The sequence below is a fragment of the Rhinopithecus bieti genome, unplaced genomic scaffold (assembly GCF_001698545.2).
Source record: "Rhinopithecus bieti isolate Rb0 unplaced genomic scaffold, ASM169854v2 scaffold_27022, whole genome shotgun sequence".
Taxonomy (NCBI): Eukaryota; Metazoa; Chordata; class Mammalia; order Primates; family Cercopithecidae; genus Rhinopithecus; species Rhinopithecus bieti.
In genome coordinates, this window is record NW_016812251.1 from 835,612 (window position 1) to 852,914 (window position 17,303).

Here is a 17,303-nt window from a genome sequence, read left to right on the forward strand (position 1 = left end):
AAAAAAAAAAAAAAAAAAAAAAAAGCTCATTCATTTCTGCCTTCTTCTCTCTGCTGCCACCTGGTGGCAACACTGAGCTATTACTAATGGACGTTTATAACGTGAGACATGTAACCTCTGAACCTGACGTCTGAACAAACCACTGGAAGATCCTTCTTCACAAATAACTGTCTTCCCCACAGTCCAGGCCAGTATACAACTCCTGCCGGGAAGAATGCTGTACTTTATTCTACAACTCTGTCTTATCTCTGTTGCTAATTGGCCAGGCATTCATACTTTCTGAAGCTCCAACTCCTTACAATTTTAACTGCAACATAGGGGGTATCTTTTAACATAAACGTCTCAATATTTCATCAGTCATGAAACTGTTTCAGTGTTTTTTCAAGCTTATCTTGTATGACACACTGAGCCAGAGGGTAGTAAGAAACTTGACAGTTTGCAAGACAGTGTTGAATCTGAAACAATCATTTGTTTAAATTACCCTGGCAGTAAAAATTTACAGTGTGGCTATAACTTGAGACCATTATTTAAAATAACGTTCCAATTAAGCACAATTATTGGCTGAGTAAAAGGCAGTACTGACTGTAAAGTTAATGGGACGCAAAACTTTTATGGAATTAAAGTTTGTCCAGCTACAGATCTCCTTCCATTAAATAGAACAGATTTTTAATTAAATTCAACAAACATTAAGTACACTGTGCAGTTATAAAGGTGAATACAAGGTTCACAGCTTGCAGTGGGGCTCAGCTATTAAGGGATTAAGTAAAGATCTTATTTAGCCTATTCCTTTTCCTTCAGACCATGTGGGTTTAGCTTTTCCACTTAGATGTTTGTGGATAGGAAAGCAAAAGGAACTATCTCAACCACTTGGCACTCAAATAAGGGAGAAATCAAATTCTTTTAATCAAAAGGATACAGGCTACCATAGGAAGGTTCTATGTCTTGGGAAGATGGGTCCTGCTGGGGTTGTCTAGCATCTGGCTGCTGCTTGTCTTCCCTTGACATTTTATGGCGTTTATGGACATCGTCCATGGTCCAGTTCCATGGAAATGAACTCAGAGGCCCTCTGGCTCTCTGAAGGTGGGAAAATGCCAGATCTACAAATCTTTTTTTATTTTTTTGAGACGGAGTTTCGCTCTGTCACCAGGCCGGAGTGCAATGGCACAATCTCTGCTCACCACAACCTCCACCTCCCGGGTTCAAGCGATTCTTCTGCTTCAGTCTCGCAAGTAGCTGGGATTACAGGTGTCTGCCACTGCGCCCTGCTAATTTTTGTATTTTTAGTAGAGACGCAGTTTAGCCATGTTGTTCAGGCTTGTCTTAAACTCCTGTCGTCAGGTGATTTGCCCACCTCGGCCTCCCAAAGTGCTGGGATTACAGGTGTAGGCCACTGTGCCTGGCCCATATCTACAATTCTTGAGTCTAGTGACTGCAGTGGTTTCTTTCTTTGGGTCAGTTTTAATATCTTTAGAAAGGGAGACAGCACCTGGCCACCTCCCATTGTTCACGATTGCAATTCAATTATTCCTCTACTTGCTAGCAAGCAGGAACAAGGTGGTGAGGTCAGGAGTTGGCTGGGCTTCAGGCAGCAGGAAAAATATCCGGGATCAGTTCAGTTGCCTTATATGCGGACATGTTGATCAAAATAGAAATATGTCATGTTGAAGGGGGGAACTGTACATGGGTAATTAGCAGATAATAAATGAGGTCAGTGAATTCAGGGGCTAGTGTAGAGGTCAGTGGGACATTATGGAAGAGAGACAAAATAAAGAACAAGAAAAAATTAAATGACTCCAGACTTGGAACTCTAGGAATCAAATGAAACAAGCAAAGAGTTTGACAGAGGCCTGATCAATGGCTGTGTGAGTATGGACCACTCTTGGATGCCAGCAATGGGGCCCTTCCCTGAGATGGTGATATGATGCTGGAAGCACTTAGACAAAGGGAAATTCGACCATGAAAAGCACAGAAATGTGTGGTGTGGATAGCTCCACCAGGAAGGACTGGAGAAGGGTTTGAACGAGGGTATGTGTGAAAATACATAATGGGATCACAATGGGAAAGGACTTATTCTGTGCATAAGTGACTTGGACATTGCTGGGAGGCTTGGGATTTCCTGGTCACTTGCTATGACTGCTGATGACCATTAGATGAGCTCCATATCTGTGCCTCTACATTGCCTCACCTACCCTGCATGTCTGGTGCCATCACCGCCTGGGAGAGAGCAAAGGAGAGGCCTCCATGGGGCAATGCCACTTGTCACATGAAAGAAAAAGGAACTAGGATTGCCAGAGAAGGGAGAGATGGGAAACAACGTGTCCCTATTGTTTGCTTTATTTCCAAGGCACCTCTTCAGTATCTCTTGGGCCTGAGAACTGGTACCATTTACTGGGTGAAGAAGAGATAGACATGTTGCCTCAGACCTTCTGAGTGGCAGATGCTGAGTGTGTGTGTGTGTGTGTGTGTGTGTACATGCACACATGGGTGCATATGGGCTAAATACCGAAAATGGGTCTTGTGCATGCTCAGTCCAATACCTCACACTCTTGTGAATCTGTGTGTGTGTGTGTGTTTCAGCAATGCAAAGGACAGAAGATGAAACAAAATCATATGGAAATCTAGAGAAAAAAATATATATATATTTTTGGACAGAGTCTTGCTCTGTCACCCAGGCTGGAGTGCAGCGGCATGATCTTGGCTCACTGCAACCTCCACCTCCTGGGTTCAAGCAATTGTTCTGCCTCAGCCTCCTGAGTAGCTGGGATTACATATATGTATCACCATGACCGGCTAATTTTTGTATTTTTGGTAAAGACAGGGTTTTGCCATGGTGGCTGGCTGGTCTTGAACTCCAGACCTCAAGTGATACACCTGCCTTGGCCTCCCAAAATGCTTCGATTACAGGTGGGAGTCACCATGCCCAGCCGCTTATTCAGTTTCTGAAAGGTAAATCCACATTCTTTATGCTATGTTGACAGAACATGGGGCAAAGGCAATAATAGACTTGTATATCTAGGATACAATAAAGATGTAAAATCTACCCTTATGTCTTTTCTAGTAGCTCATATATTCCACATTTGAAATGTGGTGATGATATATTCATTTTTTCAAAAAACACAGGAGTGCCTACTATGTGCTCGCTGTGATGCCGGGTGCAGAGGCTGCAAAGTGTATACTCGTGGAGACAGCCAAGCCAAGCAGGGCTGGGACAGAAATGTGTCCTGAATTGTTGTGAGGTCCCAAGGATGAAGTGTCTACCTGTTCTTTGCAGAATCAGGAAGGTTTGCAGAGGAGGCGGTCTCAGAGCTTGGAGTATGAGCAGGACTTTGCTGGCCAGATACCAGAGTGTCGTAAGGGAGGGATACTAGCATATAGTGAGGTAGTAACAGTTATGTGTTGCTTTCAGCCTATCAAAACCTCACTTTATTTAAATTTCAACTCCATACCTCAGTGTGGATCACACAGCTGGGGATGGATTGTGGGGACAAAAACTGGAATGTTTGGTTATGAGTTCGCTCCATTAGAGAGATCGTGGGAGCATCTGGAGGACGCACAGGGAACCAGCACATGCGTTTGCCTTCATCTCATCTTGCTCACAACGCAAGGCCTTATGGGCTCTGGACAGGGTGACAGAGAATCTTCTCCACATGGCACCCTTGGTAGAAAACCACACAATGACAATTTTTATCCTTTTAATGACTTTCCCTGTTTTCACCTAGTTCTGAGTGTATCTGGGTCCTTTGATGGGCATCACACCATTACCTAAAGGTAGAATATTTCAATAATAATACATTTTTATCTTGGGCTCCTATATCATTTACGTCACATACTGCTTACCTCTATAATATCATGGAGTCTCACCAAAATGGTTTTGGCCTTAATGCAGAAATATTTCTAGCTTTCTGCCTCTGTCAAGACATATTTTATAGGCATTTAATTTTTCCTCACAAAGTATATAAAAGAAGTTGGTCCAATGAATCTACAGTCCAAATTCTTTGCACATTTATTAAGCATGAGCATAATAAAATTTGCACAATAAAACCTCTATAAATCAACACTCCAGTTACCAAATCATTATGGAATCGCAGAGGTTCCAGGCACGAAAAGCTCCAGCCCCCAAGAAGAACCGAAGACCTAAATTCTAGTCTCAAAAGCCACTAAGTCAACGCTCTTATGAAAAAGATAAAAACGTTAGAAGTTGTCATGAGAGATTTTTCAGTGTGCTAATTTTGTGAGACGTTCCAGACTTTGTACTCTTAGATACAAGTACCAAGAGAAAAGAAAAGAAAAAAGAAAAGAAAAGAAAAGAAAAGAAAAAAAAACCACCCCAAACCAACGCTCTGGGATATCACACAGTTCCCCAGTTTGTGGAGATTCCTGGGGGATACAGTCTTCCTGTTTCTTTAGCAACCTCCCTCCCCTCAAAGAACAGCTGTTTCAGGGGATCAAACAGGACTTTACTACAAACAGGAGGCCATTATCATATATATGAAGGAAATTATAACTACACAGTTCATAGGTGTATCTTTGCAACAAGTCAGCTTGAAACAGAAGCAGCACTGATTTTCAACCTGGAAATCAACCTGGTCTGGAATGTCAGATAAAGGGTTTCTGGACACCACATTCCACATCTATCTTAACTTCAGAGTTTTCAAGGAAACGGGACCCTGGGTCCACGTCATCATCCTGATGTGACCCCTGTAACACTGCCATGTTTTGCTTTCAGCCTATGACAACCCTGCTTTATTTAAATTTCACCTAAACTGTATCCTTCTTCCAAATCCTACAACTCTATGTTTTCTTTTGTTTGGAGAGACACCCCATGCTTCCCCTGCTGTGTGGACTCCCTTGTTGTGAGGGGTCAATAAAGCTGACTCTGTTGGGCTTCAGGTTTGTCCTTGGTGGTCCTAGCTGATCAGGTTGGAATAATGGATGAATACAGGCTTGGGATTTTACTGGGATAGTATGGCAGTTGTGAGTGCTGGTCAGTGCAAAAGTCAGCTAACTAACATGCCAAGCCCCCAAAGTATGCTTTTTTTTTTTTTTTTCCTGAAATCCTGAGATTTGAGAATGAGTTTCAGCTGGGATTTGTGTAAGTCTTCCACAACCCTGACTTGGAGATTAAATTTTAGATCTTGAAGTATATGAGTGTATTCTGTTTATTAATGAATATATGTGCGCAGCAGGCCTGAGTTGCTCAAACCCTGCATATGCCAAAGACAGGCCCTTGACCAGCTCCTGAGAGAGAACCTCTAAGTCTTTGGAATATGCCACCTGATAAGAGTTCTTTTATGCCTGAGGTCTTGGGCCCCGTGGTATTGGTTTGGCTTCTGGGGTGGTAAAGGGAGAGTAGCTAGTGTCACTCATGTGGGAGCTTGCATACCTAGATGAGAGACCCCGGTAAAAACCTGGACACCAAAGCTCGGATGAGCATCTCTGGTTGGCAGTACTTGGCATGTGTTCTCAGTCTCTGAGTTACATCGTTTCTGAGAGAATTAAGTGCATCCCTGTGTGACTCTGCTGGAGGGGACACCTGGAAGTTGGCGCCTGGCATCTCCTGGACTTTTTCAATGCGCCTTTTCCTTTATTAACTCGAATCCCTGTCCTTTGACTGTGATGAATTGTAACAGCTCTTCTGGGCCTTGTAAGTCCTTTGAGCCAATCAGTAAGCCTGAGGGTGGTCTTGGGGGCCCAACACAATCCGTCACACCCGTCAGCCATCTCACAGACAGGCTCACAGAGCTGAGGCTTTGCCATGTCCCTTGGGCCAGGGGCCCCCAGTCGGTACCAGTCCATGGCCTGTTAGGAACCAGGTCGCACAGCAGGAGGTGACCGGTGGGTGGGCGAGATCAGTGGTGGCGTTACATTCTCATAGGAGCGTGAACCCTATTGGGAACTGTGCGGGCAAGGGATCTAGGTTGTGCACTCCTTATGAGACTGCAACGCCTGATGATCTGCGATAGGGCAGTTTCATCCTGAAACCATCCCCCCCACCCCGCCACCATCCATGGAAAATCGTCTTCCACAAAACCAGTCCCTGGTGCCAAAAAAGCCAGGGACCACTGCCTTGGGCCACCCACACACTCCTTGCTTAGGGTTCTGCAGGGATCCACACGTCCCCCACACAGGCTCACCCTTCCCACAGGTCGTGGAGCATTCTGTCGTCCCAAGCTGCTTCCAGTTGTGATCCCGGCTGCGCCGTGGGAGCTGCGGTGCTGGTGGCACCAAGTTGTCTGGTCGACGGGGAGAAAATCTGTCCGGATGCCTGACTGGGAAGGTCTGTGCCGATTCTGAGGTGAACATCTCAGGGGCCTCCCCACGCAGGTCTTCCTTCTCCTCGTTCCTCCCTTTCTCTTCTCCCTCCTCCTGGCTCCTGCCTTCTGTCACCAACTGGCCATTGAAGGGGTCCCCTAGAAGAGGTGAGCGTGCACACACAGAATCAGGATCAGTTTAGACCCTGGGTTGTAAAGAGGAAACTGCTTCGACATTAGACGCTATGTAGCATGACATCATTTCTAAGTCACAGCACATAAGCACATCTGTTTAAAATAAGCGGACACCCGCTAGTGCTTTCCGTCACATGCAAAGCACTTTTGAAAATCAATAAGACAAAGATGAACGTTGCAGTAGGAATAGTAGTTGTGAGCCACAGACAGTTCACATAAAAAGAAACACAAACAGCTAAAACCCATGCAAAAATCCTCAACTTTACTCCTAACTCCATAAATACATATGAAAAGAACACCACCACCACCTCTATTTATCCAACACCAAAGATTGGAAAGTTTGGAAACCCTTAAATCCCTTAACTCCTGTTGAAGGTGCAGGAAAATACACTTCCAGTCACTATGGATGAGCCTGCAAATAGACGCATGGTTTTGGAGGGCAATCTGGCATTATCAGAGAGTCAGAGAGGGATAGACAGAGAGAGAGACAGAGACAGAGAGTTAGTGAGCGAGAGGGAGAAAAAAAAGAGAGAGAGGTTTTCAAGGTGGAGGAGAGGTAGGAGTCTGGAGTCTTGGGTTTCCTGAGTGACATGGATCCTTAGGTGTACCAATGTCCAGTGTCCCAGGAGGAAGCCACACTTGCAGTGGGAGAGGGGGCCTGGCTGCCAGCCTCACCAGCTTCCTGTGCCCCTCATGCAGGTTGGAAGGAGCAGAGCCCTAACCTGAAGGCCCCATGAGGCAGCTCCTGGTGGCACCTCAGCGGAATCAGTACGGACAGACCACCGGGGGGTCCAGCCAATACTTTGGCTTGTCTAAGACTCTAGATCTTTCCTTATATCTGGAGTGAGAATGTGTGTGTGTGTGTGTGTGTGTGTGTGTGTGTGTGTGTAACCCCCAAGCAGACTGCGATTGAATTATCTACCGGTTTCAAACAAGGGTGAAGTTGAGGTCAGATTTAAATTGACTCATGGAAAATAATAATATGCAATGTTCCTTGCACTTCTGAGATTGTAGATGATGATTCTAATGACTGGAAACATGTTTGTGTATGCATAGAAAAGGGCTAGGCAAAATCCCACCAAAGGGTTAGACTCCCTCTGGGAAGGGCACGGGGTTGGGAGCTGTTCATTTTTTTTTTTTAATAGACTATTTTTTTAGAACAGTTTTAGGTTCACAGCAAAAGTGAGTAGAAAGAACAGAGTTCCCATACACCTCCTCCCACCACACAGGCACAGGGTCCCTAACTACCATCATCCCATATAAGAGTGGTACATGTGTGACTGATGACCCTACACGGACACGTCATTATCGTTTAGAGTTCACAGTCCATACGAGGGTTCACACCTGGGGGTGCACACTCTGTGGGTCTGGACAAGAGCACAGTGACAGGCATCCGCCAGTGTAGTATCACACAGAGTAGAGTCACTGCCCTGAAATCCTCTGTGTTCCACCTGTCCATCCCTCTGTCCTCCCAGCCCCTGGCAACCACTGATCTTTTTGCTGTCTCCATAGTTTTAACTTTTCTAGAATGTCATATAGTTGGAATCAAACAATAGGTAGTCTTTTCAGATTGGCCTCTTTCATTTAGTAATATGCATGGAAGGTTTCTCCATGTCTCTTTGTGACGTGATGATGGCTCATTTATTTTTAGCCCTAAATAATATTCCATTAGTTTTTACCTATCCACCTATTGAAGGACTTCTTGGTGGCTTCCAAGTTTTGGCAATTATGTGGCAGTTGCTTTTGACTGTATATATTTCTATTTTGACTGAATATTGTTCAAGTATGTATCATTTTAATACAAAATAAGGAGGCAAATTCTAGGGTTACTGTAGAACAAGTTAAAACTACAAGGGGGTGGCCGGGCGCAGTGGCTCACACCTGTAATCCCAGCACTTTCAGAGGCCGAGGTGGGTGGATCACAAGGTCAGGAGATCAAGACTGTCCTGGATAACACAGTGAAACCCCGTTTCTACTAAAAATACAAAATAGCCGGGCGTGGTGGCGGGCGCCTGTAGTCCCAGCTACTTGGGAGGCTGAGGCAGGAGAATGGCGTAAACCCAGGAGGCAGAGCTTGTAGTGAGCCGAGATCGAGCCACTGCACTCCAGCCTGGGTGACAGAGCAAGACTCCATCTCAAAAAAAAAAAAAAAAACAACTACAAGGCAGGTGGGTGAGGTGGCTCATGCCTGTAATCCCAACATTTTGGGAGGCTGAGGTGGGAGGATTGCTTGAGCCCAGCAGTTGAAGATCAGCCAGGGTAACATCGCAAGATCCCATTTCAGCAATAACAGCAACAACACCGACAATAATTAGGGCTTTCTCAGCACTTTTTTTTTTTTTGAGACAGTCTCACTCTGTCACCCAGGCTGGAGTGCAGAAGGCTCACTGCACCCTGTGTCTCCCAGGTTCAAGTGATTCTTGTGTCTCAGTCTCTTGAGTACCTGGGATTACAGGTGAGTGCCACTACATCCAGCTACTTTGTGTACTTTTAGCAGAGATGGGGTTTCGCCATACGTCCAGGCTGGTCTCGAACTCCTGGGCTCAAGCAATCTGCCCATCTCAGCTTCCCAAAGTGCTGGGATCACAGGCGTGATCCACCACACCAGGCCTCTCAGCTTTTTGCCAGGGCTTTCTTACTTAGTTGGCTATTATGCTTCATGGCTTCAAATATGACATGCAAATATGACCAACAAAATCAGGACCTGGTATGTTGATATAAATGAGAACTGTCCAAGATGTTGTTGGACAAAAAATTTAAAAAGTCTTTTCAGTGCCTTGTTCTGGGCTCTACGCGAGGATGGACAACAAATTTATTCAGTCTCTTACCATGTCCTCTCCTGTGCCAAAAACCACCTTGTAGGGTTTTTCTTCTATTTTGTACACTGGGAATCAGAGAGGTTGCTGACTCACCTGAGGGTACACAGCAAGAAGGTGTAGAGCTAGATTCCAACTCTGCCTCTGGACTCCAGTGACATGGAAGAGGAAGCCTGGTCACAATGCCCCTGCTTACTAACTTTTTACAGGTGACCCCTCTAGACCTGCCCTGTCCCACGGAGCTGATCCCAGAACCCCCATGCTATTCATGAGCTGAGACCCATCAGGTCTGACAGAAATCATCATCATCCTGATAGATCTCAAATAGTCTGTCCGGTTATCCCTGTAAACCAGCAATCTTATCCCTGTAAACCAGCAAACCAGACCCCAGAAATCTTATCCAAACTTGGTTTCTCAAACTGTGGATTGCTTCTGGACATGACATAAAAATTTTCTGTTGCACACTTTGCTGACTTGGAGTTTGGACAACAGACCCACCCCATGTGCTGGGGACGCACCGGCTGTTGTCCTCCCCAGTCTGTAGCAATCAGATAACCTGGTTATCCCTGAACTTTGGATGGGCAGGTTTGGCATCTGTACCTTTATTTTCTTCTAGGATAGGGATTGGACCAAGTAACGTCTCAGCCATATAACAAGCACAAAGTATGGTCACACGGGCCCTCCTCAGGTCACTGCCCAGGTGTGGGACCAGGACAGTTATCAACTTACTCTACCTAAGCTTCCATTTCCTTACTTTTAAAATAAGGCTAATAATAGTACTTCCCTCCAAGTACCTCCCTCTGTCATGAGAATTCAAAGAACGAATCTATGCAAAGTGCTCAGCACAGCAGTTTCTAAGCCCTTGCACACAGCAAGGACTCAGTGTGTGTGAGGTATAATTACCATGAATACTTCCGCAGACCTTCCTATTTTAAGGAAGGAAAAGACTGTCTGCATTTGGGTGGTGGGCTCCATCATCCTCTGGTAGAGAAATGTCTGCAGACTCAGAGAGCAGTCCCATGCCCAGTGCCAGCTGAGAGAAAGCTGCCCGCTCTGTCCATAAGCAGAGCCCACCAGGAAGACTCAACATGGATTGCTAGGTGTGAACTCATTATTCTTGTCTTATAGGTCAAAGTATTATTAACAGAAACAAAAGGGGAACCAAGAGAAAAGGCATACAGTAGACAGATAATGGCCCCCTAAAGATGTCCACATCCCAGTCCCTGGAATCTGTGAACATACTACCTTACATAGCAAAAAGGGACTTTGCAGGTGAGACTAAATTATAGATTTTGAGAAGGAGAGATTATCCTGGATGACTTGGGTGGGCCCAGTATAATCTCAAGGGTCCTTATAAAGGAAAGAGAGAGGAAGATGAGAGTCAGAGAGGAGATGTGATGAGGCCAGGGTCAGAGAGAGATCTGAAAGTGCCACCCTGATGGCTTTGAAGGTGAAACCAAGGAAGGCAAATGGCTCCTAGAAGTTGGAAAAGGCAAGGAAGTGGGTTCTCTCCTAGAGCCTCCGGAGAGAGAATGGCCCTGATGACACCTTCATTTTGTCCAAGTGAAACCCATTTCATACTTCTAACCTCCAGAACTTTAAGAGAGTAAATGTGAATTGTTTTTTCTTAATTTTGAGATAGGGTCTCACTCTGTCGTCCAGGCTGGAGTGCAGTGGTGCGATCACAGCTCACTGCAGCCCCAACCTCCTTGGGCTCAGATGATTCTCCCACCTCAGCCTCCTGAGTAGCTGGGATGGTAGGCACACACCACCATGTCTGGCTCATTTCTGTATTTTTTTTTGTGGAGACAGGGGTTTCTACAAAACCAGGCTGGTCTCGAACCCCCGGGTCCAAGCGGTCCATCTGCTAGATCCCAAAGTGCTAGGATTACAGGCATGAGCCCCCTTGCCTGGCCTGGAAACTAGTATAAAGCATTTCAAATGTTGAACCGGCAGGGCAGACCCAGGATGCTCATGCCATTTTTGAATAGAGTAAATGAAACAGTTCCAAGGCTCAGACAAACGGTGGAGCCTGCTCCAATGTCAAGGCCCCTTGGCTTTGAAATATGCGTCCCTGGATTTTCTCTGTGTTGGATGCACAAGAATTGAGAGAGAGAGAAGGCTTACAAGGAAATGACCAGAGTCTCTGGCCACAAGACAAGGGATTCTACCTGGTCTCCTGTGGGGTGGCACCTGGGGGCTGATGGCGTTGGTCCCCATGATCACGTACTCGTAGTGCACGCCTGGGTTTGGCTGCTGGTGTATCATCTGCTGACACAAAAATCAGTGTTACTGCACTTGGCACGTACTCACACCGCTTCTCCTGCTGGCTTGGGTTTCAGTGGCATTTGCAGAACTACTGATAAATGACTGTTTTGGTTCACTCTAGTAACGCATCTAGTAACATCAGTGAACCTGTGGCAGATTAAACGAAGTTATTTCCAGATGGCTTTTTATCATTTACTTTTGAAGAATGAAGAACTTAGGCTGAGCAAATCAGAAGAAAAGCAACCTAAGAGTCAAGACTTTCTAAACTCCAAAGGAGAAGATGGAACAATGGTAGCAGAACCTTTCTGTCCTTAGATTTTGCTCAGTGCTCTCGAAACGTCCAACACAGATAAATACGTGTACATTGCAGGAGACCTGTTTTAACACTAGGTGGCGCGATAAAGTCATGCAAATAAGCAGCAGACCTTCTGGACAGAGTCACCCCGGGATCCTTCAGGTTCCTTCAAAGTTCTTGACCTGGCTGGTGAGGCTGGCCCCCAGGTCTGTCCCTCTCATTCACGGAAAGCCCCAGAAACACAAAGAAATGGGGTCAGGAAAGCAGGTAGAAGGGACCCAAATCTTGCTGGGTCATACCTCTTAGGAATGATGACAAAAATAGGACAGCAAGCAGGAATCTACATAGGGCTGTGGAAGTCAGCAGCTGAACATTAACTGGGCTGAAAACTTATTAAATGAGCATGGCCCAACAGAAAACGTCCCTCCTTATCGGATTTTGAGCACACAGTCCTTGCTGCCCATGGCTTTCCTGATGGGAAGCAGGGTGGTGGGCTAAACCGAGCAGCAGAATGAGAACCCACAGTGTAAATATGAGCTGTGCAAGGAGCCACGGTCAGGTTTGATGTCTCTGTCTCCGCTGCTTTACAAAGCAGCTCTCCTGCTGACCAGCTGTGTAACCTAGAGCGAGCCCCTTTGCCCCGCAGTTTTGGATTTCCTCCTTGGGAAAGGAAGAGGTTAGAATCATGTCGCTCTCAAAGATCCTTTCCAGCTAGAAGCATCTCTGAGTCTCTCCTGCATAGTGGGTCCTGTGTCTGTTCTTCCTGTTTAGCACTCCCTTACCCACTTCCTCTTACCCACTCCCTACTGACGAAATGGGTCTTCATTTTATAAGTCACCCACAGGAAGGCAGACCTGAAAACCCCTGGGATTCTCCTACCCAAGAACCAATATCAAACCATCGGCGTTGCAGAAACATGGAGGTGGGCACCGAATCCCGAGGGACACAGTTGTGTGACCTCAGGTTCCTGCTGTGTATCCCTCATCCCCTTACTCCCTTTTCACACAATCTTCCTCTCGGTCTGCAGCTGGAAATACTCCCTCCCTCTCCGGTGCCTCTTCTGCCTGAGCATTCTGCCAGTGCAAAACCTTGTCCCGTTTATGAAATTGCTGTTGGCTTCCATTCCTAGACCACCCATGGTAGGCCTTTAACAACCTGAATTTTTACCTCTGATGCCATTTGAAATGGATTCGCAGTCAACCAACCAACTGGACAGTCTAAAAAAAAAAAAAAATCCAAAATCTACAACAAGACTTCCTTTGTAATTTCAAATCCACTAGGCCCAAGAGGAAAGGACATAGAACCCTGTGTAGGTGGAGAAGTAATGACAATGCAATTAATAATATTTCTAAAATTCTGACACAGCAAATATGTTAATCAGCTTTGCTTTGGGGACAGAAAGAATGTGTATACTCATGGGTGATCTCATTCTTTTTATCCAAATGTTATTTCAAGTTTTTATTTCTTATCACCCTTTATTTCCTGATCTTTTAAGAAGACTGGATTCTAGTGGTTTCCTTAAACATAAAGACCATTTAAAACTCTTGAGCAATTTAATGTTTCAGTTTCACATAAAATAAATTAAGGTTTTGTCTTCTATGAAGCAGGGAGCTTCTAGTAAACCTCTGTACTGTGACTCTGAGCTTTATTGTTTCATCTGGAGGGCTCTGGAGCTCTCCTTTCTTCATTTGCTCTCAGAGTTTGAACAGGGCTGGGAGCTGGGAGCGGTCCTGCCTTCCTTTAGGCTCTTGCTTTCTTTTGCCATAAAAAGAAAACATGCCAAATTAGCATTATAAGGAAAGTGCCTGGAGGAGATCCAATGCTCATGGAATAAAGGGCATGTTTTGCCTCTGATTTGGTTCAACAAGTAAAGTTGGTTTTACTGGGTCAATAAACTCCGAAGGTAACAAGCATCTGGGGGAGCTGGAGGTTTCTATGAGCTAGGCCCATTCAGAAGTAAAGGCAAAGATAAATGCCAAGCATTCAAGGGGTGCCTCCAACAGACTCTGCTCAAAGGGTTTTTACTGAATATGGGCAATGATTTGTTGCTTATTTGTTCAGAGTATGTTCCTTTGAAGTGACAAGATTCAAAATCCAAAGAACAGTCCAGAAACATCCAAACTCACGTAGACATCCAAGATCTCATTGGTGGGACCTTCGGCCAAAAAGGACTCTCCAGCAGTGCTCGAAATCTCATTTGGACGCTTGTAGGTGAACATGGTCCCTCCGCCCTCGTATTTTCCTGGTCGATCAATTGCCCAGTTCCCATTGATGATGGAGCGTCCAGAACGACTTCGCAAGGCTGTTGAGAAAAATGAGACAGTTCTTCGGGTAAGCCCAGGGTGTGCACAAGAAACAGAACTGACTCCCCTAGTTTCTGGCTTCTTCATTCATCAAGGTTTTTGTTAGGATCCACTATGTGCCAGGCCCTGGGGCACCATTAGGCATCTAGATGACATTGCCTTGGGCTTCATCACTTCTTCAACCCACTCTAATCCCTTCTATCACTTGGACTTAGTATAGAAATGCAGGGTGGGGGCTGCTTAGGTGAAAAGGATGTGGAAGCTGGGAGGGAAAGGAGAAAGAGGAGGAAGAGAAAAAAGGGGGGAAGGGAAACGGATTTATATTATATACCATTATTTAGGTGAGAGGTTGCAGATTGGCAGCCCACGAGCTGATTTTGGCCCATAGATGGGTTTAGTTTGGCTTCTCTGGTGTTATTAAAAAAAATAACTGAGCCCAAATTTAAGAATTGAAATATTTTACATAAAAAAATTTAGAGTTCTGGCTTCTCTTATAAACCAGGAAGACATGTTAACATTGGCTTCACACTCCCTTGTTGCAGTAATCGGCTGGAGCCCAGGATGGCTGCTCCTCTCTGATGGGCCCTACATGCTCTGATTTGCCCCAGTCCTCACCCCTCCCTGTTGCCCCCCAACACTGAGGCTAAGTCTCAGTTTTTTACCCCTTTATTTGTGAATATGGGTGATTTATATCATTTATCATACTTCCATTGTTCTTTTTCTTATCCAATTTTTTCTCCCCCCCACCCCACCTTTTTTTTGAGACAGGGTCTTGCTCTATCACACAGGCTGGAGTGCAGTGGTGTCATCCTGGCTCAGTGCAGCCTCAACCTCCTGGGCTCAAGGAATCCTCCTGCTTCAGCCTTCTGAGTAGCTGGGACTACAGGCACGCAACACACCTGGCTAATCTGTGTGTGTGTGTGTGTGTGTGTGTGTGTGTGTTATATATATATATATATATATATATGAGACGTGTGATATATATATATATATTATTATTATTATTAATTTTTTTTTAAGAGATGGGGTTTTGCCATGTTGCCCAGGCTGGTCTCAAACTCCTGAGCTCAAGCGATCCGCCTGCCTCAGCCTCCCAAAGTGCTGGGATTACAGGTGTTAGTCACTGTACCTGGCCCAGAATTTTTCTTATAATTCTCTCTACTTACATGTCTAGTACAAGTGGCAAAGCTAAAGCCAAGAGGGTCACATGATTTTCTCCTTACCTGGTCAGCTTCATTCATTTCTATGACCTTTCTGACTTCCTGAGCATCTGAGGCTGTGGGTAGTGTTAGATACCCCACATGCACTGTCAAATTTAATCATCACAACATTGAAGAGCAGATGTTATAATCCCCATTTTTTAGAGTGGCTCAGAGATGGGAGGGAACTTGTTCAAGTTCATGAGGCCCATTGGGGTCAGACCTGTGATTTCGAGTCTGTATTCACGAAGGTGGTATGAAAGGAGAAGGGGGCAAGGAACAAGGTGTTGGAGTTCCCAGGAGAAGAAAGGGTGGCATCTGGAAATAGAACTTTTTCAGCTACCCTTGGCACCTGGAAACCCACAAGCCAATGGAGGACTGGTTTAGAGAAGGTCCTTTGTTTTTTGAGATGGAGTTTCACTCTTGTTGCCCAGGCTGGAGTGCAATGGTGTGATCTCAGCTCACTGCAACCTCCGCCTCCCAGGTTCAAGCGATTCTCCTGCCTCAGCCTCCCGAGTAGCTAAGATTACAGGCACCCGCCACCACGCTCTGCTAATTTTTATATTTTAGTAGAGACGGGATTTCACCATGTTGGTCAGGCCGGTCTTGAACTCCTGACCTCAGATGATCTGCCCGCCTCAGCCTCCCAAAGTGCTGGGATTACAGGTGTGAGCCACTGCGCCCAGCCGGATCACTTTTGAAGAAGTGTGGCTCTTCATAAAGACTAGCCCCAAATCTATTCTTCCTCATTTTCTACCCTTGACCCTTTTTTGCCACTCAATAAGCTGAATTGATCTTGTAACTCAGTAGTGAAATGTCTGCAGCTTTGCCCTCCCTGCATCCATGGCACCAGCCAGCCCAGTGTGGAGTCTGCAGGGGGAGCCCAGCAGTGGTCCATACAATATCTACCATTTTCTCACTTCCCACTAATTCCTTAACAATCTCCAATCTGGCTCCTGCCCCTATCATTCCACTGAGGAAATTTAAAATTAGTGTCACCAAGACCCCCATGTGGCTACATCCAATGGGTGTTTCCCAGGCCTCTTCTTTTCAGATGTCGTGGCAGCACTTGGCACTATTCCATCCTATCTGAAACTCTTCCCCTGGCTTCTGGGACACCACACTCCCCTTGCTTTCCTCCTGCTCTCAGGCTGCTCATTTCTGTTTTATTTTCTGTCTCATGTTTCTCTACCTGGCTATGAAATATCAGAATTTCTTAAGGAATGAGTAGACCTGCTTCAGGCACTGTATTCCTTTAATGAGCAGTTTCCTAGGACCATGATTTCAACTACCGTATACGAATGACTCACAAATTTATGTCGACAGGCCAAACTTTGCCTCTGCCCTTAGAATTTCATATGTAATTACCTCCTTGCCAGCTTCAGTCAGACGTCTTGTCTAAGGCTGAACCCAGCCAACCCCAGCCTCAGTGTTTCTTATCTCAGTAAATGGTACCACCATCCATGTAATCACAATCCCAGGAATCATCCTGGATACCTCCTCTCTTCCTATCCCCCGAAATCTAACCCATTATCAAATTTTATTTAACCACCTCCGCCTCTCTTCATGTCCACTGCCATGATCCAGGGTCAGGCTACCATGAGATCTCATCTGGACTAATAAAATATCTTCTAATCTTCCTGTTTCTCTTCTGTTCAGCTAGAATGTTTTCAGAATGTAGATTAGATCACCAACGATGGCTCAAAATCCCAGCATTTTGGGAGGCCGAGGCAGGCGGATCACAAGGTCAGGAAATCGAGACCATCCTGGCTAACACGGGGAAACTCCGTCTCTACTAAAAATACAAAAAATTAGCCGGGCATGGTGGTGGGCACCTGTAGTCCCAGCTACTTGGGAGGCTGAGGCAGGAGAATGAACCTGGGAGGCGGCGCTTGCAGTGAGCCGAGATCAAGCCACTGCACTCCAACCTGGCTGACAGAGCAAGACTCCGTCTCAAAAAAAAAAAAAGAATTGTT

At 45.6% G+C, this 17,303-nt stretch overlaps 1 protein-coding gene across 3 annotated transcripts in view; it reads right to left on the minus strand.

Annotated features, from left to right (window-relative positions):
- The window catches only part of THSD4 (thrombospondin type 1 domain containing 4), a 386,571-nt gene that overhangs the window by 38,263 nt on the left and 331,005 nt on the right, over positions 1 to 17,303 (minus strand). For all 3 annotated transcript variants that reach the window (XM_017895815.1, XM_017895816.1, XM_017895817.1), the window contains 3 exons: positions 13,952 to 14,127; positions 11,434 to 11,530; positions 6,135 to 6,410 (listed from right to left, as the gene is read on the minus strand). In XM_017895815.1, the coding sequence (XP_017751304.1) occupies positions 6,135 to 6,410; positions 11,434 to 11,530; positions 13,952 to 14,127 (549 nt within the window). The remainder of the gene's footprint in view (positions 1 to 6,134; positions 6,411 to 11,433; positions 11,531 to 13,951; positions 14,128 to 17,303) is intronic.